General features: G+C 53.5%; 1 protein-coding gene across 1 annotated transcript; it reads left to right on the top strand.

Annotated features, from left to right (window-relative positions):
* The first annotated feature begins 407 nt into the window (after positions 1 to 407).
* Positions 408 to 27,308, top strand: LOC128274362 (chaoptin). Its single transcript, XM_053012535.1, has 10 exons — positions 408 to 603; positions 21,555 to 21,788; positions 21,852 to 22,750; positions 22,819 to 23,620; positions 24,425 to 24,499; positions 24,628 to 25,302; positions 25,402 to 25,760; positions 25,848 to 25,962; positions 26,051 to 26,634; positions 26,717 to 27,308. Exons 1-10 carry the CDS (start codon positions 595 to 597, stop codon positions 27,012 to 27,014), a joined length of 4,050 nt encoding a protein of 1,349 aa, XP_052868495.1. The 5' UTR covers positions 408 to 594; the 3' UTR covers positions 27,015 to 27,308.
* Positions 27,309 to 27,500: the final 192 nt, after the last annotated feature.

The following is a 27,500-nucleotide window of genomic DNA, read 5'->3' as shown; positions in this document are numbered from 1 at the left end:
CGGGCGGTTTTCGGGGACCCAAGAACCACTCTGTCCTCTGTCGCGCACCCACGACTCGAGGGCGGCGACCAACTTGGAAGACGGTGGCCGGTTTGCGTGTAATTTATTAGTGCACCGAACGTTGCGGCTGTCGGTCGTCAGCGCACTGAGTTTAGATTGTGAAGCAAAACCAAACGGGAAGCGCGACTTCCACGACTCCGGGAGAAGTGCTCCGTACTCCGGTGGTACTCCCCGTGCACACACACGGGTGACAAGTGACCAGCGGTCCACACGGTTAGCTCGATCTTGATCTTTGGTGGGGGCGTCAAGCCCCACAGTACCCCAGTGTGCTGTGCCTCCGAGAGCTCAGTGTACCAGCGCGCCGTTGGAAGTGTTTCCGTTTGTTTGTGTCTTGCCGGATCGGACTTCTCGGACGATTGCATCAGCAACAATCAAGCACTTGTATTGCGACGCAGACGGCAGCGCAGCAGGTGGTATCGACTTAAGGTTGCATCTTCAAGGCGTTCCGTCCCTCGCTAGACTCGGCTGCAGCTGACGGTTTGCGAGTGTCATCCAATCAACGGCGGCAACGCAGCTGGATAAGCGTCGGCAGATATGGCTCGGGTTTGTGCTTTTCTTGTTTCAGCAGCTAAACAAAATATCCTGTTTTTTAAGGAAAAAAGTATGACGTTTATGGCGTTTTCAAGTTCTGAGCTCTGCTCTGGGATTAGATAAGGCAACGATACGCTAGCTGCGGTTCGACACACGCCCAGTGCATATGGTACATGGTTTCAGGCTCTTTAGCACTTTATTTAATTGACGTGATTTCGCTTACATTGGGTTTTAACTACTCTTTGCAGTATTGAACAGTTATAATCGTGGTCAACCAAATCGGTGAAATTTTAAGTCTAGGAGCGTGCAGAGCAATACAAATAATAATAGGGCTGTAGTGCTATCGACACTACTGCAGTAGTCATCCTTCGGACAGTACGCTTACTAATTGGCGCAACGGCCGTCGAAGGGGTCGCGTGGGTTCGATAGGGCGAGCATAGTTTGGCCTTCTAATTGAATTACAACATTGACTAATCTAATTAACCCACTCATGAGCGGTTTTGAATCGTTGGGCGAACTCACGTGGGGTCCCGTGACTATCCGCTGGGAGAGGGCTAGAGCATAACTCCCTTCTCTAGCTAAGCCCCAGAGGTGGGTGGAGAAACTGGAAACACTCGGCTTAAGCTGGCGAATCCTTTGTGCATGCGCTCTCTGCCATAGGACCATAAACGGAAACAGATTGTGCGTGGCTTCTATCTGCCCAACTCTCTGCTGCCGTAAGGCTTCTCATAGAGCAGGCGCGCCGACACGCCCAGAACGAAAGAGTATCCACACGCCGTATTGCTCACGGAGGTCTGATGCCGTAAATTCCAAAGGCTGGTGCGTCACCTGAACCTGGTTCGTGAGCTGAAGTCACCGGATGTCCACCTACATAGACCTAACGAAAATAGGATGAAGAAACAAAATTAGGTTCAAGTAATAGGAGCCTAGAACCATGGTACACCACCTATTTCTCCATAGGAACGGAGAGGAACCAGTCCAAGGAAACCCAGACCCAGGAGGATCAGTTAGTCAAATATGCTGACCGTGCAAAATTTGTGTATCGTAAGCTGCCAATTGAACCGACGGGCCCTGTACCCTGCGCGACCGCTCAACTTCCTTCCACGGTGCTCGGTGGGTTCATGTTTAATGGTGTGTCCTTATCCAGTAGCACCATTGGGGTCACCCTACCAATGCCCGGCTAAAACAGTGCCCACTGCGCATCAGATTCGTCCGAGGCTCTCGAGGCCGATCTGCCCGTGTACAGGGGTGCATCCTCCTGCACCCCCCCTCTAGACGGCCAGTTCAGTTTTATATCCCATTTGCTAATTATTTTTAGCGCTTGATGAGGACTTACCGCCTATTTAACACGTAGGCGCCCGTTTGGCTCTCGGTAAGGTTCGAAGCGGATGATGTCAACGCACGTCGGTTACGCCACAGAAACCGCACCGAGGGCGCGTCGGGGAGCCCCAGTGTCACAGTGCACGCTGCGCGCACGCTGTCCCGTCGCGCTTCAAACAAGTGTTCGCGTCGTGTTCCCTGCCGCTTAACTCCCTTTCCATATAATTAGATGGCTTTTCCTCGCTGTAGAGTCACGTCGTTGGCGCCACCTTCTCGTGGGTGCTTGAGAAATTCCGTTTTTGTGTTCTCCTTCGCTCGGGGTAGCATGCAGCGAGTACGGTTTTGGGGCTGCGAGCACGATGGGGCTGCTTATCTGTGGAATAAATTAAACTCAAGCAAATATGGCTCATCGAACAAAGGGGAAAGCAATAGTACCTCCGATGATCAGAGGTTACACGCTCCGTCCGATACGCGGTCTTACCTTCACATACTATGGTATATATTTGTTGATTTCATAAAATATACCTCCTGAAATGAAGGCTTCGTTCTGGTCAAAGATGAATTTTGAAAATAAAAGAAAGGGACACTAGAATCAACTCCGGCTGTGAATCGGTTGAAAATCTGCGTCGATAATTTAATATTTTTTAAAGGCAACTGGAGTACGTTGAGTAAATTAACCCCCACGATCGTGAGATTCACAAAGCATTCGCATTGTTTATCAATTCTTACTTACACCATGCCTTACGAGTGCTGCAGAAGCAGAAGGCTGAATCCTCTAGTCAATTGACGGAACATTCGACGAAACATCACCTAGTCTACGTTCGGAAGTTAAGCTCAGCCCGAGGCACGTCGCCATCGACAAGCGTTTCACCAGCAACCAGGGCACGACGACGTTGTCTTTTTGGATATTTAATTAACGCTCATCAAGAGCCGCGCGGTCCCGCATGCGGCTTTTCTAGGTCCCAACCGGGCCACCGGCCAACTGTGTGCGGTAGTGTACGTGTGTGAGAGCGCCGAGAAAACCAGAGTGCTGCTGCTGTCGTTACAATTATTCAATTGTGGGAGTACACGGAATGGATGCTGGGCATTTGGGCACTATACTTTGAGCCCGACAGACAGCTGCTCAGTCAATGTTGGCTGACATGTTTACGTTCTTGCGGCGTCAACACAAGCGCGTCACTTGGCACAAATTCGGCAATCTGAGAAGCGTCTCTTAGTCGCTACAAACACTGTTGGTGGGTATTCGCCGTTCTATTCCACGTTAGCGTGGCGTGGCGTGGCGCGTCCCTCGATGATACTGACCGCTCTTCGACACACCTGAATATTTGCTCACCTTCTCTTCATATGTACCAGGTTTAGCAAATTTCAGGCTGGGCCGGGAGCAATCCTTCAGGCAGGGGCTGGCCAAGCTTTACGTCCGACGCGCATCCCGCGGCGTGACTCTGATTGCGAAGATCGAAGCGGATTAGCGGTCCAAGAGCGACTCTTGAGCTCGGCGTGCTCCAGCCGGCGGGTAATTAAATTACCGTTTCCCCGCGCTATCGTGTGTACCGCGCCCACGTAGCTGTTCACCGGTCATCCAAACACGCACCCGAAGACCCTCCGATTGCTGCTGCAGACCAGAAGACCTAGGGCTGCCATTTTGGAAGGGTTTGGCTGGCTCACTGGGCGCTTGTCGCTGGGAACAATGGGCAACTGATGGGGGTTATGGCGCTGGCGGGTAAGATAGTACGCGGGTGCTCTAGTTTGCTGTTCAAACCTGGCAGGGGCGGAGAGGACAGCTAGTTCACGAGAGACTCGAACCTGAATGGACGGGAAAAAAGTCATGTCTACGGCCCCCCGTCGTTTCATCAGTTTTATTCCCGGATAGGGCGCCGTGGTCCTACAGACACCCTATATGGCAAAGTTTAACGGAAGTTCTGCTTCGAGTACACTACCGTTGCATCTACATCTAACTGTAGCCGAGCGCATCTCGAAGGACTCATGTCTATTGCCAATTAGCGCCGCCGCTGTGCAAGTAAGGTTTGCGAGAAGGAGGGTGTGTGTGCAGCAAATCCCGGTAACCTCCAGTCCAGAGTTCCACGATTCAAGAGGCTACGTACGTACATCTGCCATGCGGCCAGGGAAAATGAGCAATGCACTTGACATTTTGGGACCCTTGGGCATGTAAACCCAATCCCATTGGGCATGGAGCCTATTCGTGGCGGTGTAGCTCGTTAGCGTGGGCGCTAGAGTAACCAAGATCGCCGGCTATGGTTTGTACTGCTGGACGCCAGTGGTGGGCAAAAACACCCTATTAGCACTGAAGTGGTCAAGTCAACCCAGAGGCCATTGATGCAGGTGTGTGCATGTAAGCACCACCCCGTGAACGATAATGCCATGATCTCATCTCTGGAATAAGGTCACCCTGCGTCAAGCGTTTGCCTTTCGGTCCTCTCGGTCGTGCCCTCCACCAGAACGGTGGTACGCCCCGCACCCGAGCCTCATTACACCATTGTGGATCCGCGGATCCCTAGCGGATGAGCGGACCCCTGCACTCGACGCTCTCGAACGCGCTTACCGCTTCGTCACCAGACACACTATAGCGAGTCATTGTCATTGAAAGGTGTAGGGTGTGACCCGTTTCAAATTCGGAACCGATCTGCGGACGATGCGCTCCGTTCCGAAAAACCGAAAACAAATGCTGCCCGAAAACGCATTTGAAACAAAAGGGGTGTGGGGCGTAATCAGGGTGTGGTGTACCGCACCCCTTGCACATTTAGAGGTTGGCTTCACCCACGGGACCGCGAAGTTACGCTACGAGAAGATGACTGCCACAAAAAGGCCAAACCAACCCTGGCATTACGCTGGAAGTGTTATACTACTTTTAAAAGAATGTGTGTGTGTGTGGAATAAGAAACAGGAAGAGAGAGCCAAGATTTTATTATTTATCAGCACGCAGCACAGCCACAGCTACATCACCAAACAGCAGCACCACTGATATCGGAAAACCTTAAACACAAGGGCAAAAACGGTGCTGCTTGACCCCTGAACTTATGGGGTGCGCACAGCCCTTGCAGTATCCTCTAGAATCGCCGTGCGTTTCTCGTGCGATTCCTATGCGCTGAATTCGATATGGAAACTGGAACAGTCGGTAAGCGTCGGACTTCCAAGCGTCCAACCGACCGACGGTGATCGTATTCGGATGATGACGCTGTGCTGCGGGGCAACTATAGCTTTGTCGCTAGCAATAGGTGGTACCGCGGTTGGAAAACATGCATATGTACAATGAGCCGATTCCGATCTGGATCTGGCGGCTCGAACCCCTCTATGCTGTGGAGGAACTGTGCATATGTAAAGTCACTGAAATTTGTAATTCGAGCAGTACTCCAACATAGCCCCTACTGCTTTGAGCTAGCTTTTTTGTTTTATTTCTTTTGTGCCAGTAGTTGATGGTGCCCTACCTCAATTCCCGAAACACGCGCATTATCAGAGCCACAATGGAACCGCAACCTAAACCGACGATGTTCAAGATTCCTGTCCAGCTCTGGGCGTGTGTGTCAGCTCATAGAGTATGCAACGTATGCAGACCACAGACGCTGCATAAGCAGATATATTCCATACCGATCCCATACCGCTATGCAGTTCGACCCGAGTTCGATCGCCCGCGTTGAACTTTATGCAGTAGAACTGACCGACATACTGGACCGGCCCAGGCCGGGCTCTCGCTACCCCTTACTCTCCTATCTAAATTCTAATCATGCAAATCCGCCCTGCACAACGTACAATAACAACATACCGGAGGAGTTCGAATGCGGCCGTAGCGTAGCGGGCTCTTGAGAGTCGGCGGACACCAACCTACCAACCGCTGGCCGATGGGGTTTGTGATCTTGGGTTGATTGATGCTCCAGGGTTGGGGTGGTGTGACACCAGTGTCTCCGTCTTTTGATGGAATGCGCAGCATACCCATGTACTTGGGATTGGGAGATTTGGAAGGTACCTCTGGCTCTGGCTCGAGAAATCCTAACCTTTCGGCGCGTATACTGGGCTCTGTGTGGCAATCTAACTACACTTTTGCGGGCCACTTTGCGCCACAAATTAACATTGCACACATGATAATGCCGACTCTGGCATTATCTGATCTGACAGCACTTGTGACGAAAAACGCAGGTCTTGCCGGTAGGTCTTGGAACTGGTAGCTCCGCTACACTGAGCGCAAGTTGGTGCACAACAATTGGGGAGTTGGGCCCCGACGGAAGAAGCATGTATCAGAAATTGCAGAACATTCTGAATGCTATGCTAGTACCTCAATTCTACGCCTTATCAAGACGCTGGGTGAGTTGGGTATTCTTTATCATGAGCTCTCGCCAGCTCATGGCTTTTCTTGACCACGGCGTCAGCAAGACCCTTCCACCGTCCAAAATACCACAAATAGAGAGAAGGAGAGAAAGAGAGAAAGGGAGAAAGAAATAATGAAGAGAAGCAAGAAAGAGAGCGAGAGGCCCCCGCGCGCGTACCCGTATCGAGTCGAGTGGGATGCGGGTAAATGTTTTACCAATAAAGCGAATTGTTTACGATTGTAATTTTAACGTCTGCGGCGGCGTCCCAACGCGGCTACGCGTTGTTTTGTCGCCAGCTCGTTCAGCTCTCGACTCGTCTTTAATTTTACTCTATTTTTGCCGGCTTTCTTTGTGTGAACTACAAATGTAAATTGGGCAGAGGTCTCTGGTGTCTGCTCTGCTCTCCTACGTTGCCAACAAACCTCTGCCGCACGGAGGAGGACTCCTCTGTCAAATGCAAGCCGGGCGCTCTGGAGGCGGTCGGAGTTCGGCTTCGGGTTCAAACACATTCTGAATAGACACTTCGGACACGGCCACATACACGCACGCACACACACACAAACACAATCTAGAGCACTACTGGAACTACACTGCGAACTGCTCCGGTCCGGTAGTACACCGGTCCGGTAGGTAGTCCGGTTGTGGACCCCGCTGGAAACGGCAACGATCCCAGGTTAGAGACCATGGGGCCCTACAACACACCCATCCCAGCTACTTCATTTGAGACGCGCACGGTTTATGGTTCGCTTCGGCAAAAGGTCAACTAGCCTTACGAGGGGCTTACGACCGTCAGAGGAACTCCAAAAAATAGTATGGAGCTAAAGTATTGGACCTCCTCGACTCCAGCAGCTCCCGCGGGATCCAGCGGGATCCAGCGGGATCCAGCGGTCGTGAAGACACACTGCACAAAAGAACCCAGACCCAGAAAGTGTGCGCCCGTCCAGCGAGGCGGAACCCCCAGAGACACACTACACCGCGGAGACCAGTTGGCCCGTGGCTTCAGTAATAACAAAAAGATACCGCAAGTCGAAGGTAGGTAGCCCGTCCGCGGTGTTCGGAGTACGGCCAGACAGCCACAGTCCCCCACAACAGCAAAAGAACGTCCAGCGTCGAAAGCGAACCGCAACCGACTGTAACTGGTTGAGCGTCAGGCACCGCTCACGACAACTTTTCACAGACCGAAGGAAGTGCCCGAACGGGGGGTGGCGGCGGTCGGCCAGCTGAGCGCTGCAGCGAGGGAGAGAGCGCCCGCGGGCCCGCCGCCGACCCCGAATGATACTTGAGTCACCGCGAGCGCAATGGATGGCCCACATCCCGCATCGGATATGCACGGAACGCTTCCCTCTGCCCGCCCGCCTCTTCGCTGTAGTCGTCCGTCCGCGAAGCACGAAAAAACCCTCTCCCCGGTTGCACCACGGGCCGCCCCCTGAACTCCACCCCATGAAGTGAGTTGCCGACTAGTACCGCCGCACCCTGGTTACGTTCAGTCCCGTAGCTGTCAGTGTCTCAACTCCGTAGTGAAAAATGAAGCTCTACAAAATAACGGCGAGCGCCTTCATGTTGTTCTACGTTCTTGATGTGATTTGAACTACGTCCCAGGACGTCCATCGTCCGGTACTTACTGTAGCCAAGGTGCGGGCGGACCTATAGGTAGGTAACGGACTTGGCCCAGCGTATGGTGTACGAGCAGGAAAGGCACACGGACCCGTGACAGGGACGGCTCTATACGCAAGCACGTGCGCGCGCACACAGGATGACGTGCGAGCGGGAGCCGCCACCGCCACCCACACGAAACCCTGTCCCTGGGGGGGAAGAGCTCGGGAGCAGGGTGGTTGGTTGGTGTTGGGTTGGGTTGGGTCGGTGGTTGGAACTACTAACCACCATATGGAGCGCATATGGAGTCACACCCGCCGATGGGGAGGAGGCGGTGGGTGTGAGGTGTCCGCCAACCGAAAGATGAGAAGGGAACGGAAATCGCGAACGTCCCCCCCCCCCCGCTCCAATCATCCCGCCACCCCCGCGAGAGAGAGGATGCGAAGCAGAAAAGGAAGAAGCCGAAGAAGAAGGACGCGGGAGAGGCAGAGAAAGCAAGAAGAGGAACGGGGTGAGGGTAGTGCACGGGGAAGGGGGGCCAAAAGCACACGCAAACTGTGTCTTCTCTGTGTGTTAGTGTTTTTCGCTCAGTGGAGCCGAGGGTATCCATAAATGCACAGCACAGCGCAACTGTTTTGAATATTGTTCTCGTCTATTGGTTACATTAAAAGTAAAATAGATGAAGGTACCAAATGGTACTTTTTTTTTAAATTTATTTTTACATACTCTATATGGCGAGGCAGGCAGTGTCGGGAGAAGTTGGAGAAAACATCCTCCAACTACACAAGTTTATTTTACGGACAGTGAAGTACTTTACCTGTTCTGCGCATCATTTGACAGGCTGATCTATACTGTTCGATATCCATCTAAATACTCAAAGCACAGTTATGGACACTGCGAAAAGCATTGAAGTTAAATGTCGTAGCTGCTATACTAGAGTACTCTGTTCAAGAGTTTCGTCCGAAAACCAGGGAAGGAACTTCGACACCACTTCGTACACAAAACCGAACGCCGGGGCTTAGCCTTCAAATTCGTTAATATTCCATGAACGACAAATATGGCACCACAACCAACTCGTTCGTGTTGTGTTGGTCATGCATTTGGCATTTTGCGAGCTTCATTATTTGCACATTGAGTTGATACAAACAGCTATCGCCACCCTGTGTAGTTGTGGACGTGATGGCGAAGATTGTTTATGTTGTTTTTTGCTTTTTAACTAATTTGGTGACGATAGGCTCGGCTCGGTACTACTATGAGAGGTCCATCGAAATAGGTCCACCCCAAAAGGTGGCTCCCTAACCGACGCACCTCCGTCGAAAGCGAGGCATATCAAACCATCAGGTGACGGTTTAGCGGTGGTAGCGCTCGTTAACGTCACGCGGGGCTGTCATGGGCTAGATTTGTGTTATGTGCGCCACTTCAACCGCGGGGCAGGCCCGCGTTTTTCTCTGAGCTTGGGCCGGCTATAAATGACGAATCCATTGTACTTGCAGCGACAGACCCATGCTGTGGAGATATTCTCACCACCACCACCACCTGCTTGGGGTGCATGGGGAGAAGAAGGCGAATAGAGCACCAAGAGCTGACAAACGCTTGAACAATTGAAGAACCATTGAATTGAAGGCTTGCAAAAAATCAAGGAAAGCAAAAATAGTTGACATACTGTGGCCAACAAATCTCGGGAATTTACTAATAAAAAAATCCCTTTTTATTCTTCTAAATGAACTTTAAGAGTCCAGAGTCTTCGCTGGAGTTTAGCGTAGCGCTAGAAGTCACATGATGCTATGTCAAGCGATTCCACGGTGGTTGCGGAACGATCGAGGGTCGAGTTTGCGTTGCGTTGCGAAATAATCACGAATTACGAGTACAATGTGAGATGGCTGCAATATCGCGATGCAAAAACCAAGGTTTTGGTCTCACCTTTAGTACGGTATTCGCTCGATTGCACCCGGGTCGTTCCCGGGTCGTCAACGAACGTCTCCAGTTAGGGATGCGTTTCGTTCTCGATAGTCCAAAAACACGTTGTTGTGTCAGAAACCATTTCCGTTTACTACGGCCCAAATTTTTACTGAAAATGGTCTCCAGTGTTCCTGTGTCGATATTTCAACACGGCCAGTAAGGTCTCGGACTGTGAAACGGGCAATTTTGGCCAACTGCCAACTTAGAAATAAAACCATTTGTCCCTATCGGAGTCACAAAAAAGTTCAAATTCAACAAACAAACAACAAATTTCAACAAATCTCCCGCGTATTCTTTGGTCACTATTTGGGGCTTTTACCTTCGGCGCTGATAGCACAATCGTCAGCGTAGAGATACTGGGTGAAGTTTTGGTCAGCAGGGATGTTCGTAGTGTAGATGTGGAACGGGTGTTGGTGATAGAACATTGTCTTAAGGAACTCCTGCAGCTGGTTCCAAGGCACTGGACAGTACATTCCCGATGTAGCTGTTGTCAATTCTTGTATGATATATGTACAATGGATGTAAGAAAGTTCGTCTTGATTAATTTTTACATGAACGCTGTATGCGTGCCGAAGTGTCGATAGACTCGAACACTTTTCCAGTGTCCAGGAATGTTAGTTCTGCTGATCCCTTGTTGTTTCTTTTGGAGATGATTTTGGAATGACAATTTTTTTTCTATTTTTGTCCAGTATTCTAGGAAGTAACCTATTTTCAGACATCCATTGAATGTAAGCTGCATCCGTTGATGCAGCTTCCACTATGACTATTTCAAGTACGTGCGGTTGACGAGTTCGGAAATTGACGTTTCGGACACATTTTCGACCGCCCGTTTTTGTTCGGAGTGAATGACCCATTGTGCAGCCGATGGTATTGGCGCCTTGGGAGCAGAATCCGTCTTGCTCACCCGAACTTTGTTCCAATTCCAGCACAGGCACGGGCTCACATTGATCATCGACAGAACCCCCCGGAGCTCGTGACTTGCTCGACATGAACATCCCCCCGCACAATGGGTCGGACGGCACCGGCCACTCTCCCTGTCCCCCTCTCCCCCTCTGCCCCCCTCTCATGCTATCTCACTCAAACTGAGACTGAATACGGGAACATCGCCCAACCTCATTCGTTCTATCTCTCTAGCTGCAAGCATATGAAGAAGCAAGCCTAGTCCGTCAGACAGGCCAGTCCAACCCAGGCCAGGCGACAGACGAGGGAAACTAGCACATCGATTGAACTGGTTGACTCATGCAATTCTAACTTCCAACTCCGTCGCTTGGAAATACTTGGCCGACCATCGCTTGGCTTTCGCGTCGTGTTTACTTTGGCCTGCGCACGCTGCTCACTTCGGCCTGTGTTGCCTTCTGTACCAGTCTAATGGCTCATCCAGCATCCCCTCTATTCTCTCTCTCTCTCTCTCTCTCTCTCTCCTTCTTTCTGTCTCTCTCTGTCTTTCTCTGCGGCACGTCACTGTCTCTTGTTGACGGTTTTCGATCGGGTTCCAGGGGTCCTGGTCCCGCGGACAAGCGAAATGCACTTTAATAGCTGAAGTACAGCAAAACGACTCGTTGCTGACGAGTCGTTTAAGAAGCTATGTGGTAGACCCGTACAGGCCTCCACTCTGTGGCTTTAGGCTGCTTGCTCTATTTAACTACAATAAAGTTCGGTACTTCGGGCACGGTTTGGGAATGGGTTCTCCAGATATGTCGCCACATTTGGACAGTGGCGACCAGTATTATATCACCATAGGGCCGAAGACGCGTGAGGCTCGGTGGGTCCCATGGGGGCTCCTGTCTTCTGCGTCCACAAAGACCACGCGAGCACACGCGCACCTATGGAACAGCCCGTATTGCGTGCCCACGACGATGAGCCAAACGGCATTAAAAACAACGTTACGACGTAGTGCCGTAGGTACCCGTAGGTGTGTTCTGGGTATACCACGGTCTGCCTCTCTCTCTCCCTCTCTCTCTCGCTCACGGAGGTTGACGGTTTGCGGTTTTGTAAGCCGGCGCGGTGATGCACCCAACAACAACAACAGCAGCAGCATCATCACCGCAAACGACGGCTGCGGGGCGGCGATGCAAAACAAGGGATGATGTGATGAGTCAAGGTTTGCGACTCTGTGACTGGCGGCGGCGTGACGTGATTTAGTTTTCCCTCCAGCGCCAAACCTCATAGGAACCGTTCCACCGTCAACTCCGGGGTTGGGTTCAATCCACATAACACGTGAATTGAACCCCGCGCGGAATCGTCGGATGCTGGTATGGCAGCTGGTCAGCGGTCCACCCGCCACCTAGCGCCCGCGAACAACCGCGCGATCCGCTCACTGCCCACACTCAGACAAGCCAGTTCAAGAGAGCTTCAAGGTGAGCGGAGGTGGCTGAAGCACACATGACACAGTGCCTCCGCCGTAATGACAACCTCCAGACGGTACACTCCATTCTATTTGGTCAGCGTTCCGTTACCGGAACAATGGGCTTACTGCTACTGCCCTGCCCTCTTCCCGTCTTACCTGCCCTACTCCCGAAGCCATTGTACACGTCAGCTGTTGTTGCACCAGGCTCGTCAGTCCCCGCCAACGCTCGGGAGGCGATAAATCAGGAAATTAACAACCGCAGCTGCCATTTTGGTGCCTTGGTGACCGAACCGGAGTTTATTGTCCACCCATTCGTCCCCACTGCCCCCAACCCCGCCGGCAGTTCGTTCGTTCACGGCCACGTACCGGATATGGGGGATGCACTTAGGTCGCACTCGCACTCTGCGTAAGGCCAGCTAGCATCTCTGCCGTCATCTCCGTCGGCCTCGGACTATTGTTCATCACGCGGCCAAAGCGACCAACTTGGAGCTAGGAGCGCTTGTGGCGATCCGGGATACAGGGTCGCGTAGGTTCCATGCTTTATCCCACGAGCATAGGGTAGCATCTTCATGACGTCCAAGGCCAGCGAACGTCGTACACTCCAGGTCCATATCTCCTCCAAGACAGTTCTTCAGTCAACAGTCACAGTGGATCGTCAGAGTCAGAGCTTGGATTTGCGACTGACGATCGGTTGTGTGTGGATCACTCTGGCTCACAAACACATTTTGGTTCGTCATTCTTCAACCCACCCCAACTTCCGCAACCCATTCTAGGCGACTCTCTCAACACAGCTTCTCGTGGTCGCGTTCCAGATGGCACCGTTGTTGGCATCTCCGGACCAGTCTATCGCACAATCCAGAAACGAACGAAGCGGAGTGGAGAATTCAGCGCGAGACAGCGAGAAACAGAGAACGGACGGTGGAAGCACGTATTCTCCACGTTCTCTACCGCCCACGGACGCGTTTCATTATTTATTTCAGTTCATTTACCATGACCCGGCGCCAATCATGATTATCTTCGGCGACGACTTCTTCGAGCGGCATCCGCTCCACCCACCACCATATTATTGCTCCCAGATGTGCACAAAATGTGGCCCGATTCCTGTATCGTTGCGTTACGCGTACACACGTTCGAAAAAGACCAAAAGTCCTAGTTTTTCGTAGTGACCTTCAACACCTTCTGGTTCTTCGATTCGAAACACAGCTTGCCACAGCTTGGTCTCTTCTTGGGACGCAAAACGTGGATCTCCGTAGAGCGGCCACTGTTGAGCAACAGGTGCCTAATCAGGCGAACATTAGAGGATGCGGAACACGATACGGGTCAAGTTGTGGGTGAAAAAGGCCACGAATCATCCAGCCATCAAATCATGACCGATGAAACGTACAACGTTTAAAGTAGACTAAAATCTCTCTCGATTGTTCAAATCGAGATATTCGAGGGACGCAAATGTCCCAGGGATGGTAATCGTAACAATATTGGTCAAAATCTTGATCTCGACCGCTGTTACCTTTACCATTGAACGCCATTAACGCCAACATAGTGTTATTGCGAGACAGCAGTACCGCCCAAGCAACAGTTGATCCGCATCGCTCCATCGGAAGGGGTTCTCACGATTTGGGGCCATCGGCGACGACGGCCAAGTTCGCCTTTCACCGCCAACTTCACTCTCGCTTTTCTCGCCGGACTTCGGGGCAATCGGGCAACCGGGGCAGATGCAACCGCCCGAGGGGTGAGGGGGGGGAGGGTGCGATGATACGAGATTGAATCGAAAGGCCGCCTCGTCGGCGGCCATGAAAGACACCCACACACAGCCAGAGGCAAAGGGCAGCAGCATTTAAACGGAGGAGGCGGATGAGCAGACACTGAGATGAAGAGCGAGCATGCCGGGATCGCCGCATGCCGTACACCGAGGCGCCACCGATCCGGGATGGTCCATACGTGTGCGCGTGTGTTTGTGTGTGTGCTCTGGAGGAACGCCGCTCACCACGCAGCTGGAACACCCACACACACGCGAGGGGGCCATTTTTTTGTGGGGCAACCATCACAAAAACAATGATGTTCGGTCGGTCCATCGAAATCGTTACGATCCGCGGCCGAAAATGTTTCCGAAATCGTCCGTCCGTCCGTCCGTCCGTCCGGTCGATTGTCGTGGCCGCGACCGTTGACGCGAATGTGTCATTTTGATTAATATGCCGAACCGAAACACGCGGCGACGAAATTTGCGGAACAATCTGGCGCTGGCGCCCGACTCCGACGATCTGTCAGAGTCTGGAGAAGTCAAATCGGTGGCTCCTTGGGCCCAGGTCGGCCCCCACGCACCGGCTCAACTCTTCTGAGTTCGGTTCAAGACTGGATTTGTGGTTCGCTTAAGTTTGGTTTACGCGTGCGTACGGGAAGTAGGTAGGCGGTGGGTGAAGGCAGCAGTTTAGTTTGTCATGAGGGTTCATCGGAATGTATTTTTAGTTGGAGCTAACGCGAGCGGCGCATCGTTGCATTCGGCGAATGTTTAATTGTTATTGTTTGTTTATTTGTGTTGTCTGTCAAAAAACAAAAACAATATGTTACCGGCTGTCGGTCGGTCGGAAAAGGTTCCAGGATTGTTGTCCAGGAACCACGGATTGTTTTGTGACAGCATTGTCCGAGCATTTAACATGGAAGATTTAAAATTGTACTATCTGAAGTTTTTTACTCTACCTTTTAAGTGTACTGCAGAAAGCTTAAAGGAAACTCATGTAAACAAGCTTTTGGGTGACAGCTAATAGGTTTGTATAAAGGGAGGAAAACCTGGACCTGGGAGAGAGAGAGAGAGAGAGAGAAAGAGAGCGCGCGAAAGACACAAAGAGAAAAGGGGCAGAGTTCAAGTTGTGAAGGAAATTGAGATCGTGGCATATGATTGTGGTCGCCCCGGGAACTGGAAGCAGCAGGCAATCGCCGTTCGGAAGGGCATTAAGGCCACCACCGGGTGGCTTCGACCACGACTGGGTGGGTCGTTGTCGGCACCGAGCACCGGAACTACAAACCCTCGCACCGTCACTACCGGTGATGTGATTATGGCACGGCAGCGACCACGCGATAGGGCAGAGAGCGAGAGAGAGAGAGAGCCAGAGAAGAAGAGAGAGAGAGAGCGCGGTACTGGAAGATACCATAAAAAAGAAAAACATCAACCCCACGCGGCGGCCAGCAGAAAGGGGGTTGAAAAATGTTGGCGTCATCGTCACAGTTCCGTGTGGCTGACAGCCGATCCCCCACGACTATCGATCCTTATCGGACCTCGGGCTTAGCCCAACCCAATGGACGAACACCACCCAACACCGAACACCCAAATCAGCCGCAGCCCTACCTTGCTGCTTTCTGCTTTCTCGGGCAACTCGGGCGACTTGCAAGCCAAATTTATTGCATATCTTTTTCCAATCGTCAATCATTGATTTCTGCTAACCATTTCCTGGCCCGCACCCGCCCGGTGGGGGAGGGTGCGTGTACGGAGGCGGTTGTGCTCTCATTTGGTCAATTTCCGCGCTAAACCAACAACCACACACACACACACACACACACACACACACAGCCATACCCATTTGCCGTCGTCGTAGTCCTTTGGCATCGTCGTAGCGCCCCATGGATCCCCATCTAGGCAACTGTCCGGGGGTCGCGGCAGCGGCAGAGTGTCTTTAAGCCAACCCAACCGGGCTCGCTTCTCCTGCCTCCGCGTTGGCCCCTTCTCCTCATCGGTTCGACGTTGTCCTGCTTCCTGCGAGCTGCCTCTGCTGCCAACAAAATGGACGCGGACGCCCCTGTAATGGTCTATTTGCCCAAGGCGGCTCCGCGGCTTTATAATCCGTGGACCAGACAGGGAGGTGCTTGCTCCGTGACCCTTCCCTTGCACCCATTCTTGATATTTCCTTCGTCATCGCGGTCGCATCGCTCCATCGGCGCCTTCGCTATTTTGTAGTCCGTGCAATAAACTGTCATTAGTGCAAATTTGACGGGATGGCATCATGGGTTGGTCTAGTGGATATGACTGTTTGAAGCAGTGGTACAACAGTTGTCTTAACTCGGACCACTGTCCGGAAGACACTGTCCGGTCCAGTAGCCAGTCGTTTCGCTATAATCGAAACCACACCGTAGTTCCAGGCCGGAAGAGGACACTATAGTAAAAGATCGTATATAAAAGGACTAGAGGATAGCCAGCTGGCTGATTGACTTCTGCTCGAGATTCGTCAACACGAGCACAAGCAACCGCTCGCTCAATACACGCGCACCAGATTGCAGCAGATCACGCTGACTGGAGGTTTTTGACTGTGATCGTGTGACCTCCGATCGACTAAGTCGTTCGACTAAAGTCAAACAAGTGGTGCTCCAAAACTGTCGACTGACAGAGGTCTTGCTGACCTTGTTGGAACATGGACTGGAACCCATTTTTGCATCACTGGACCGCATTTCGCCACCTCGGTGTTTATGTTGGAAAGCAGAATTGTCCTTTTTGGGGTAACCTTTTTGAGGTAATAACCAACTGAAAAAAATCATCTTAAATTGCTCACCCCGAATCGACTGAAAAATGCCGCAGTTCTGTGACATTTAAAAAGGTCTTGTCATGATGGCGCACCCTGTATTTGTAAATATATTTTAAAACAGTGTGGCCCAATACTGGAGTTCCAGAGTTTTCTACGTTCTACGTTTTGTCGCGTTCTTTAGTTTTGGCGTCCGGCACGACGCCAACCAGCAACTTGATCCCGACCTCGGAAAATGCTGAGGCGTTTAGTCGTTTGCTGTTGACGTTCTTGTGCTTGGTAGTAATAGTAGTAGTAGTAGCATTCCAGCGGTTACATCGCGTGGCATGTGTGCGCAATCTTCATCTCGCGACTCGCGACTCGCGGTTGACTCGCGGCGGACACAATTAGCTGGAGTAGTTTCGTTTCCTTTCTTGTGTCGTTCCTGTCGGCCGTGGCCAAGATTGCCGCGATGGCCGAGCCCCACACAGGCCTTGGCCATTCCCTTTTTTTAACAGCCTTCCGTAGTCTGATAAAAACTAGCTATAAGAAGCGCACACACAATAAACACGATTCAATTATGCGCCCAGAGTCGGCAGGCACCTAGCCAGGGTTTGGTCGGTTGGGCTGTGCGTCGAAAGTATGTTACTAGCATAACGATCCTATTAAGAAGACACCCATCCTTCAGCCACAGCCTACTCGCCCACAGCACCCACTTTCCGGCACCCCACAGGCTTCCGGCTTCCGGGGCGAGCTGAAGCAGGAGAGCCCCTCGGCCCCCGCCTGGTTGATTCCTGGTTGAACGATTGCCTGGGTTTGCAGATAGGCGCAGGGTGCGATAAAAGGAACCGTAGCGTCCGTTCGGACTCGCCGTAGCGTGTATTATCTAGTCACCAGCGAGTCGAGCCGAGCGCACCCATCAGAAATCGAGAGGCGACCGCTTGACGACGACGGCGACGTTGTTTTCCACCGCCAAGGAGTGGCCGTAGGTGGCCGTAGTCAGTCAGGCTGCTTGCTGGAGGATGTCCCTCCGGTTGTGTTGTCTTTTTATAGCCCCGAACAGCAGCGGCGCGTCCGCAGCGTGGAGCTACAAGCGAAGAAGGTACGACATAGTCGCGCGTCGGTTAACGCCGGCGGTGAATTTAATGAGGGGCCGCACCAGGACCCGGGCATATCGAAGCGCAGAATAACATACCGTCCAGGTTGCCCAACGGCCGCCTTATGCGACAACGTATGCGTGTGTGTGTGTGGGGCTGGGTGGGTGGGTGGCTGATGTGACAAGTTGGCGGGCCTTGGGGAATAGTCAAATCTACTGAATCGTCCTGTATGTGGCTGGACGCCGGCGCCATGGCACTATGTTGCAACGCCTCATGAAGCAAATTGGAGAAGTTCCCTCTCTATATCCGCCTGAGCCCATCCCGCGGTACCCCAACCCGCGCTCTGTGTCTGTGTGTGCTAGTTTGGCATTTAAACGAAGGAGGCTATAAACATTCACCAAAAAGTCACTTCCGAGGCGCGAACTAGATGATGTGCCGTTCATAATTGCGGAAGCAAGCCGGAGCATGTCCGAGGAGGCGACAGTCGGGAAGAGGGGGAAGGGTTGCGGGTGGTCCTGTTTCGGCCGTTACGTCATCCATCGCATATGGCGTCTGCCTGCCCGCAGTATCCTGGTTTAGGTTGCTACATTGTAGTAACACCTGGTAACAGGAACGTACGTTGTACGCCAAAGCCGAAATTAGTCGCCGCTCGACTCGTCCTGGTAATGGTTTTGCATTCTCTAACGCCTCGAACTATCTTTGCGACGCCATTTTCGCCGGCGACCTAATCAACCCACGGGCTTCGGACCAGGGCTTCGGACTAGAGCGGTCGGTAAACAAACAGCGAGTCCCGCGCGTGAAGGTGTGGCCAAAGGCCCTCCCGTCACCCTCCCGTAACATTGTAGTTCTGCACACTCCGTCGGCGTCTCGGGTTACCTGCCGATACGATCCGATCCGACCAGCCAGCCGACGCTAGCTGGCTGGCTGGCTGCTTCAATCCTGGAGCCAATCCATTGTTTGCTTGCACGAGGAGTTAATGCTTGTTTGCGTTTATGTCCGGACCGGTGTCACACAATCGCTCCGTGCCTCTTCGCCTCGCCCCTACCTGGCCCAGCTTTCTTGCTTATCCGTCCACCCTTCTCTTCTGCGTCCTCCACCATCCACCGCCTGTGTTAGTCGCTCGATTTCCTTGGCTAATCGACACCAACTCGATCCACCTCGACAAAGTTGTAATGTATCGATTTTATCGAGCAGCTGGGAGCTGCGGCCGACAAAAGCGGCAGTGTGTCCGCTAAAAATCCAGCTAATATCCGTCGACTATCTGGACAAAGGAGAAAACACCATCAACAGTGAATATTATATGTAGCTGTCACAAGTCTAAATTTAAAAAAGATGCCTTAAACTACATGACTTGAGCTTCGAAATGTTCCCACATCCACCAGTTTTCACCAGACGCCCCCCGATAATCATCGAAGCAAGTATTGGCACTGTCAGAGTGATGAACAACACAGCTACAGCAATAAAATCTCAAAAGGACAGACCCAACACAGAACTGCTCTGTTAACCGCACCCGCAAATTAGCAAAACCCCTAAGGTCTACTAAGGTTCTCCTTTAATTCTTGGGTAAGGCGTTAAATGTAATACCTCCAGGTGTAAAGCAGTGTTATGCTATTTGGATCCCGCAAACACTTCTCCTTATCCGAGCGGTGTTGGCCTGCACCAGAGACAATATTAGTCTCTGTTGCTTTCTGCAACGTTGTGGTTTTGGGCTCCCAGTCACACCGGTATCGGGAATCTAACCCTTTGGCGGGCGGCGCGGCGTAACAACGACGAGCATTACCGACTGCTCGATCAACGCTCGGGACGCAGTCGACCCTCTATGCCTAGTTATTTTTTGTGAGTTTAATCCTATCTCCTTCCTAATTGACCGCGACCAGGTTTTCGAGCGTAAGAGCTCCCGTTAACAAGTACCAGGAGGCTAATGAAGTTGAAGTTTTCGAACAATTGGCAGACCGAATCCTAGCAGCGAATGGACCGAATGGACCCATCGAAAGCAGGAGGGGAGCGCCCCCTCCGTCTGCTAGGGGAAGGAGATCCACCAGCAGCAACCTAGTCCGATCTACCGGGCGCAAAAAAAAACACAAGACAACCAACGAAGAGATAGAGCGGAGCACATTCAATTTTTGCCGCCGTGTAAAAAAGGTGTAGCCCGCTCGCTAGTCGCCGTCATCGGCGAAAGGACAACGGTCGATGGTCGATGGTCGATGGCGCAACGCGCGCGCACACACAATTAGGAAATTGGGGTTTGGCCGCGGCCGCACCCAGGTCGCGGCCGCACCACAGCCGTCAAGACGTGCCTAGTTCGCGCGTGGTCGTCCTCGCGCCACGGGATGGATCGATTTCTCGCGCTCGAAACGTGCGTGTGTGTGTGTGTGCGTTCCACGGGTGGTGGGGAGAGGAGGTTGTTATATGACCGATTATAGCACTAGCGCTGGGCGGACAGCAGTTTCCGTACGGACGAATTTATGGGTAGTTTGTTCGTAGAGCTCTCTTTTCTAACATCGCGATTAGCAGAACCTTAGCCCCGGGACGTTAGCTAGTGTGGATGGGTTGGGCCAAACGTCCGCAAAGTCGTCCCTGAGCCGGTGGCAAAGTAAACGTGATGACTCCGGCGGCGACGAAGCTGGAAAGTGCAGCAGGCACGGAGTACGCTGTCACTAATGCACTAATTCCTGCTAAAGACGAGCGAAGGCCGCTAGCAAGCAGGACGCGGTGTCCGACGATAATGAATTGATGACATTTGACCGCTCACAGTGCCGTATAAAGAAGCGTTTTATTGCGACAGTACACGAGCAGGCGTATTGGGCGCGGACCTGATCGTGTCCGCGCTTGTCCGCGATGGTCCGCATTTGGTAGCGTGACGTGACGTCATTTAGTGTTTTACATCTTGCACTTCCTGGGCTGCACAAACCTTGCACGCACCTTCATGAACATCTTTTGCAGGGCGATGGCGATGGTAGCATCAAGCTCTACCAGATCTAGACGTACACGAAATCTGATTTATTTCAAAGAAATCACACGTTCAATGCAATAATGAATTGGAAAAGTCTGTTTTATTCGCTCAGTTCATGTGGCACCCATCCAGCCAATAGTCTGAATCTTTCGCAGGTCCTTCAAACGTAGCGTGTTGAGGAGGCCCCTTTGTTTGTGAAGTCAAATGCACCATGCTTAAGCGCTCGTTTAATCCTATCTCCTTCCTAATTGACCGCGACCAGGTTTTCGAGCGTAAGAGCTCCCGTTAACAAGTACCAGGAGGCTAATGAAGTTGAAGTTTTCGAACAATTGGCAGACCGAATCCTAGCAGCGAATGGACCGAATGGACCCATCGAAAGCAGGAGGGGAGCGCCCCCTCCGTCTGCTAGGGGAAGGAGATCCACCAGCAGCAACCTAGTCCGATCTACGAGCTTTGAGAGTTTTCGAAACATTTAAATGTTTCGAAAACTCTCAAAGCTCGTATCGTAAGCTTCGACAAGCATTTGGTGCGTTTTTGTAACAGTTTTCTTCAGGAAAGCAACAGAAAAGCAACCATGTCTCCAAATCGTTACTTGCAGGGACAAAAGTCGACATGGTTTAACCTCTGCAAAGATAATTGGCAGCTGGAGCCATCTCCGCTTTCATACGTCTAGGTACCTGGTACATGAAAACAAAAACGTTCTTCGAAATGACGCCACATCCAATGAGGTTGTCGTGGAGTGCCATATTTAGGTAGAGAGCTCTGACGTGACGTCCTTAATATTGTTGCGGGGTTCGGTGCTACACCCCCCCCCGGGGTGGAGCGGAGTCTGACGCACCTCTGGACCCTGTCCCATAATTCCTGATGATTCTGTTCCGCATTTCGACACAGGGAGACGCAGGGCTGGAGTATATGGTTCGGCTGGGCTATACCATCGTGGTGGTCACGGTTGGGCTGATGGTGTGGGCGTCTCTGGCGCGAGCCCGCGTGATCGACACTACCGGTCACCCGCCGTGCGCATTCAACGCGCTCTGCTCCTGCTCCAAGAGCGCCCCGGACCTGGGCGTGGTGAACTGTCGCAACGTGCTCCTGCCGACCGTACCAAAAGTCGTGAACAGCTCCAAGGTACGTGCTCCTCATCCGCGGAAGGGCGCCAACACTGACTACCCCTAACGCTGCCCTTTCCAGCTGTTCATGCTCACCATGGACCGGACCGGGCTGCGGGAGCTGAAGCCGTACTTCCTACAGGCGACCGGCCTGTACCGACTGGAGCTCTCCCACAACCCGCTCACGGAGGTGCCGGACGATGCGTTCCACGGTCTCGAGCGCACCCTCTGGGAGCTGCTGCTCGAGCACAACCAGCTGATCGAGGTGCCGTCGCGAGCGATCCGCGACCTCCGGAAACTGCGCCTGCTGAGCCTGCGGGCCAACGAGATCATGGCGCTCGAACCGGACGCGTTTCGCGGCGTCCAGGGCTTCCTGCAGACCCTGGTGTTGGCCGACAACTCGCTCACGCAGCTGGCCCCGGGCAGCTTGGCCGATCTGCCGAACCTGGAAACGCTGGACCTGTCCGGCAACGGGCTGCTCCAGCTCGACCCGAACGCTCTCCGGGGCGGGCTCGGTAAGCTGACACGGTTGCTGGTAGCCGATAACCTGCTCCGGTACGTGCCGTACGAAGCGCTGGCCGATTTGAATCGGTTGCGCGTCCTGGACCTGACGCAGAACCGGCTTCGCGACCTGGTGCCCGACCCGGACGAGTCCGACGGCACCGGCGGTGGCAGCTTCCGGCTGACGCTCGACACACTCGGGCTCGGCTACAACGAGATTCGCACGCTGCCGGCGTCATCGTTCCGCCACTTCGATACCGCGAACGTGACGACCCTGGACGGCAACCCGCTCGGTGTGATCGAAGACAATGGGTTCCGGGAGACCAGGATCCGGGAGCTGTACGTACGGAACTGTGACCTGGCCCACCTGCAGCCGGACGCGTTTGCGGGCCTGGGAAACTATCTGCAGGTGCTGGACCTGTCCGGTAACAATTTAACCGAGCTACCGGACGAGCTGCTCCGTGGACTGGAACACCTGAGGTAGGTAGGAATGTTGGCTCTGGCCCGGGGAACGACCAACACTGATCGCTCTTCACTTTGGCCACCAGATACCTGAACGTGAAGGATAACGCACTGCGACACGTCGACCAGCGGAACGCTTCGCCGTTCGCGGGCCTTAAGCTGTACGGCCTGGACACGGTTGGCCAGCGCAACGGCCTGGTCCGGCTGACGGACCTGCACGCCATGCAGAACCTGCGCACTCTCGCACTGTCGGCCGTGCCGTCCGCCAGCCTGGCGGCGGACGACTTTGCCGAGCTCAGCCCCGAGCTGGAGGATCTGCGCGTGATCCGGGCCTCGCTGAAAACGCTCAAAAACCACGCGTTCACACACGTCCGGGGATTGAAGCGGCTCGATCTGAGCGAGAACCGCCTGGATTCGATCGAGCCGGACGCGTTTGCCGAAATTGGCCACTCGCTCGTTGCGCTGCGCGTCTCGCACGGGCTCGGCTCCGGGCTGAGCACGTTTCCGGCCGAGGCGCTCCGGAAGCTGACCGCGCTGGAGGCGCTGGACCTGAGCAACAACCGGCTGCGGACCGTGCCCGACAGCAGCTTCCACGCGCTGCGCAACCTCGTCAGCCTGGAGCTGCACGACAACCAGATCGAGCGGCTGGCCAAGGGCACGTTCCAGGCCGATCTGCACACCAAGCTGGTGGTGGTGTCGCTGCGCTACAACAGCCTCACGCAGGTCGCCACGCACACGTTCGTCGACCTGGAGCAGCTGGAGGCCGTGTTCCTCGACGACAACCGCATCGAAACGATCGAGAAGCGCGCGTTCATGAATCTCGACCACCTGAAGCTGCTCAACGTGCGCGGCAACCGGCTGAGCACGATCGCCACTGAAGCGTTTCAGGTGAGGTAGTGTTAGGTCTTAGGAATTAATTCATGCGCTTTTACTATAGATGTCATTACTTTACTAACATCTGATCCAGAAATGGTAGGAGCTCACCGCACGACACCAGTTTCCAAACGCCTGAGCGCCATGGAAATGGTTAGCAAACTGTTTTACTGAGCTCCACATGAATTGAAAGAAGGGAGACCATTTGAGAATTACTGTTTGCACGGCAGAAAAGAAAACGGTTCTTGTGCCGAATCGCCGTCACTGGTGATGACAAGGGGGAATTATTACGAGAATCCTAAACGGAAAAACGGCCTGGGTACACAGCCTGGCGAACCAGGTCCATCGCAACCAAAGCACAATATTCACTGCGAAAAGGTTACGCTGTGCATGCGAGGTGGGATATGAAAGGTGTGGTATACTGTGAGACACTATGAGGCAACTATGAGGCTACCACGATGTGGTAAAAGACATGATTAGGTGCTCAAGAACACATCGCAAAACCGGTCTAAACCTAGCTCGAAAGTGTCGGATCGCAGGAACTGTTACCCCCCACCACCGTATCCACCAGACATTGCTCCTTCGGACTACTACTTGTTCCGCTCCATCATTAACGATTTGGCAAGACAGCACAGGTTCACATCCTATGGAAGTGTTGAAAAATGGATCCGGAAAATGGAAAGAAGATGAGTTTATATATTTTCTTGTTGTAGTTAGGCCACAATTGCGAAATCGAAAACCGCATGAATTAATTCCATAAGTCCTAATAGTAGTAAAAATTAATTAAAAAAAAATACGTTGGCCGTTCGTGCCCGATAGAATCTGCCGGAGCTGGAACGCCTGGACCTGGCGTACAACGCGCTGCAATACTTCGATTTCGGTTGCTTCGACCAGGTGAGCCACAGGGCAAAGGGTCCGCGCACTACCGTGCACCGAAAACTCTTTCTCTCTCTCTTTCTCTCTCTCTCTCTTTCTCTCTTCCTCTCTCTCTCTCTCTCTCTCTCTGACTGTCTCTCGTGCAGGTCGGTTCACTGGCGTCGCTGGAGGTAGACGTGAGCTTTAACAAGATTCAGGTGCTCGGCGAAGCGGAGAACGCCACTGAACGATCCGGCTACGGAGCTGGCCGGGAGCAGCAGCAGCAGCAGCAAGCACATCTCGTGCACTCCAACATGCGTTCACTGAACTTTTCACATAACAACATTTCCCGGATCTTGCCGGGCTATCTGCGACCAGCGGAGTTGTCGCTGGTGAGACTGGAGCTACAGCACAACTGGCTCGCGTACGTGACGCGCGACCTGTTCGGTAACATGCCCCAGCTGCAGTGGCTCGATCTGTCGGCCAACCAGATCGTCGAGGTGGAGCACGATGCGCTGCGGAACGCACGCAAGCTGCAGGTTCTGAACCTGTCCCAGAACGGTCTCCAGGAGATCCCTGCGGAACTGTTCCGCAGCGCCTACAGCCTGCGTGTGCTCGATCTAGCGCACAACTCGCTCAAGTACCTGCCGGACAACCTGGTGATCAGTGAAGGGCTGGAGCGGCTCGATGTGTCCCATAATCAGTTCACGAAGATTCCGGTGACGGCGCTGTCAAACCTGGCGGCCATGGCGCTGTGCGAGCTAGACCTCAGCCATAACCACATCGGAGCGATCCATAGCGTCGATCTCAGCAACAAGTTTCGGGTAAGCTGCTCGCTGAGGGTATGTTTAGTGGGGCCCATAGCCCACTGCTGTTCTTGATCTACTTTGCCTCTCGTCTTCCCATTCCATTTTGCCATCCTGCCCGGATCCGATCCGAAGGCACTGTCGTGGCTTGATCTCTCCCACAACCGGCTGGTACGGCTGGACGACGCTGCATTCGCCACGCTGCCCCGGCTGGAGGTGCTGGACCTGTCGCACAACGACGAGCTGGAGGTGATGGGCAAGGCATTCGTCGGCGTCGAGGCGAGCCTCATCGAGCTGCGGCTGGCCAACGTGTCGCTCAGCGCGGTGCCGGAACTATCGAACCCTTCGCTGCGTTCGCTGAAGATCGCCCACAACAACCTGCCCTCGATTCCGCCCGAGCTGGCGGCCAACATTAGCTCGCTGCGGGAACTGGACCTGTCCGATAACGACCTCACCAACGTGCCGCTGATCACGCATTCGCTGCCTTATCTCAAGTATGTAATGCGGAGGTGCGGAGCTCCCGGCTCCCGGTGTGAGCAGTGGCTAGAGATGATGATGCCAAAGCCGTTCCCTCCACACAGGTATCTCTATCTTTCCGGCAACCCTATCACGACGCTCACCAACACAAGTCTGCTGGGGGCGGCGGACACCCTCGAGCATCTGAATATCGCCAACCTTAACCTTCACCTGATCGAGGTACTACATTCCCTGCAGAGCTAACTGTCGAGCTGGTCGAACACACACTTTATTCTGCTTCTTCCTCTGCTTCTCGGTACCGGAACAGACGGGGGTGCTGAACAAACTGCATCAGCTGCGTGCTTTGCGCATATCCCCGTACCCGTCGCTGCCCAACTTCAACGTTCCGCGCATACTGGAGAACGCCAACAACCTACGCGAGTTGTGGATCGAGGCGCAAAAGCCCCAACCATCGTCTGCATCGGGCATCGCGTCCAGCTTCGGAGGCGCTGCGCCTGGCCCGGCCCCGAAGCTCGTCAAGCCCTCCGGCGGCGCCGCCATAGCCACCGACTTGCGCCGCGAGCTGGACGGCACGCTGCCCCGCAAGCTGCAGGCCATCACCGTGGGCGGGGGCGGCTTCACCCAGCTGTCCGACGCCATGCTGAAGGGCGTCCAGACGGCGGCGCTGCTATTTCGCCTGCACAACACCTCAGTAGTTGCACTGCCGGCCAACCTCTTCCGCAACCTCGGCCGACAGGTGCGCAACGTGACGGTGTCGATCGACAGCGACAACAGCCTGCTGCAGCACGTACCGAATCCGAACACCGCCCGCTACCTAGCGCTGCCGGAGCACGTCTTTCTGACCGATCTGCACCTGAGTGGCGCTGCGCTGAGCTGTGACTGCGAGATCGGGTAAACAACTGTCCTCTGCCTTTGTAGCGCCGTATTCCGATCGATCACACCACCACCATGGGCGTGCGTTGCCTTTTTGCAGGTGGATCGAGTTCTGGCAGCGCAAGCGCCGCCAATACCTGTGCCCCGCGCAGCCTTGGACCGAGGCTCGAATGGCGAGCTACTTCAAGCACGCCCTACTGCCGTACTACACCCGTGACGCCGACTGTGACCGGTCGGCTAACGAGCTGCGCGAGGCCCGCTGCAGCAACAAGAACCAGGACCTGCTGCTCGAGGTGCTGAAAAAGGACCTGGAGTGCGGGTGGGGCAGCAGTGCCACCCGGCTCGGCATCGTGCCGTCGATAGCGTTCGTGCTCGTGTTCATCGTGCTACTTATCTGACTCATGCGCTCCCTGTTCCGGATGTACAGCGAATTCTACGACTACCTCGAGCAGCTCTACGGTGAGCGTAGCGTCGTACCGGGCGGTACCGACTTCCTGGACGATGGCTGCGATTACGGCAGCGAGCTGGACATAGAGCTCGAGGAGTTGTGACGCGTATCTGTTATCCGTTGTTCGTGTTGCTCCGGCACCGGCACGTGCAGAGCGATAGAGAAAAGACCATTACGGTTTTATTCGGTTCAATGAAAATCAGCCAACAGCATAAAAGCATTTACTCTCAAATATATGTATCGCGAAAACCGTGCACGTAGTAGCGGGACCGTGTTCGGCGATGCGTTGGTTTGTCTCTGTCTTAAATTTATCCAGGTACGGCACGACACTCTCGACACTCATCAGCAACTGAAGAACGATAAGTAAGTAATCGTTTCTATTACTGCTCGCGCAGGTAGGTAGTATCCCCGAAATACCCGCAGAAACCTTTGCAAA

The sequence above is a fragment of the Anopheles cruzii genome, chromosome X, assembly GCF_943734635.1.
Source record: "Anopheles cruzii chromosome X, idAnoCruzAS_RS32_06, whole genome shotgun sequence".
Lineage (NCBI taxonomy): Eukaryota > Metazoa > Arthropoda > Insecta > Diptera > Culicidae > Anopheles > Anopheles cruzii.
The sequence above is the reverse complement of the archived record's forward strand: the minus strand, read 5'-3'. Positions and strand labels throughout refer to the sequence as shown.

Bases quoted from the DNA above. Each gene is read 5' to 3' on its own strand.
- LOC128274362 (XM_053012535.1), top strand. The intron at 24,500-24,627 runs GTGAGCCACAGG...TCTCTCGTGCAG, and splicing joins ATTTCGGTTGCTTCGACCAG to GTCGGTTCACTGGCGTCGCT. The intron at 25,303-25,401 runs GTATGTTTAGTG...TCCGATCCGAAG, and splicing joins GGGTAAGCTGCTCGCTGAGG to GCACTGTCGTGGCTTGATCT.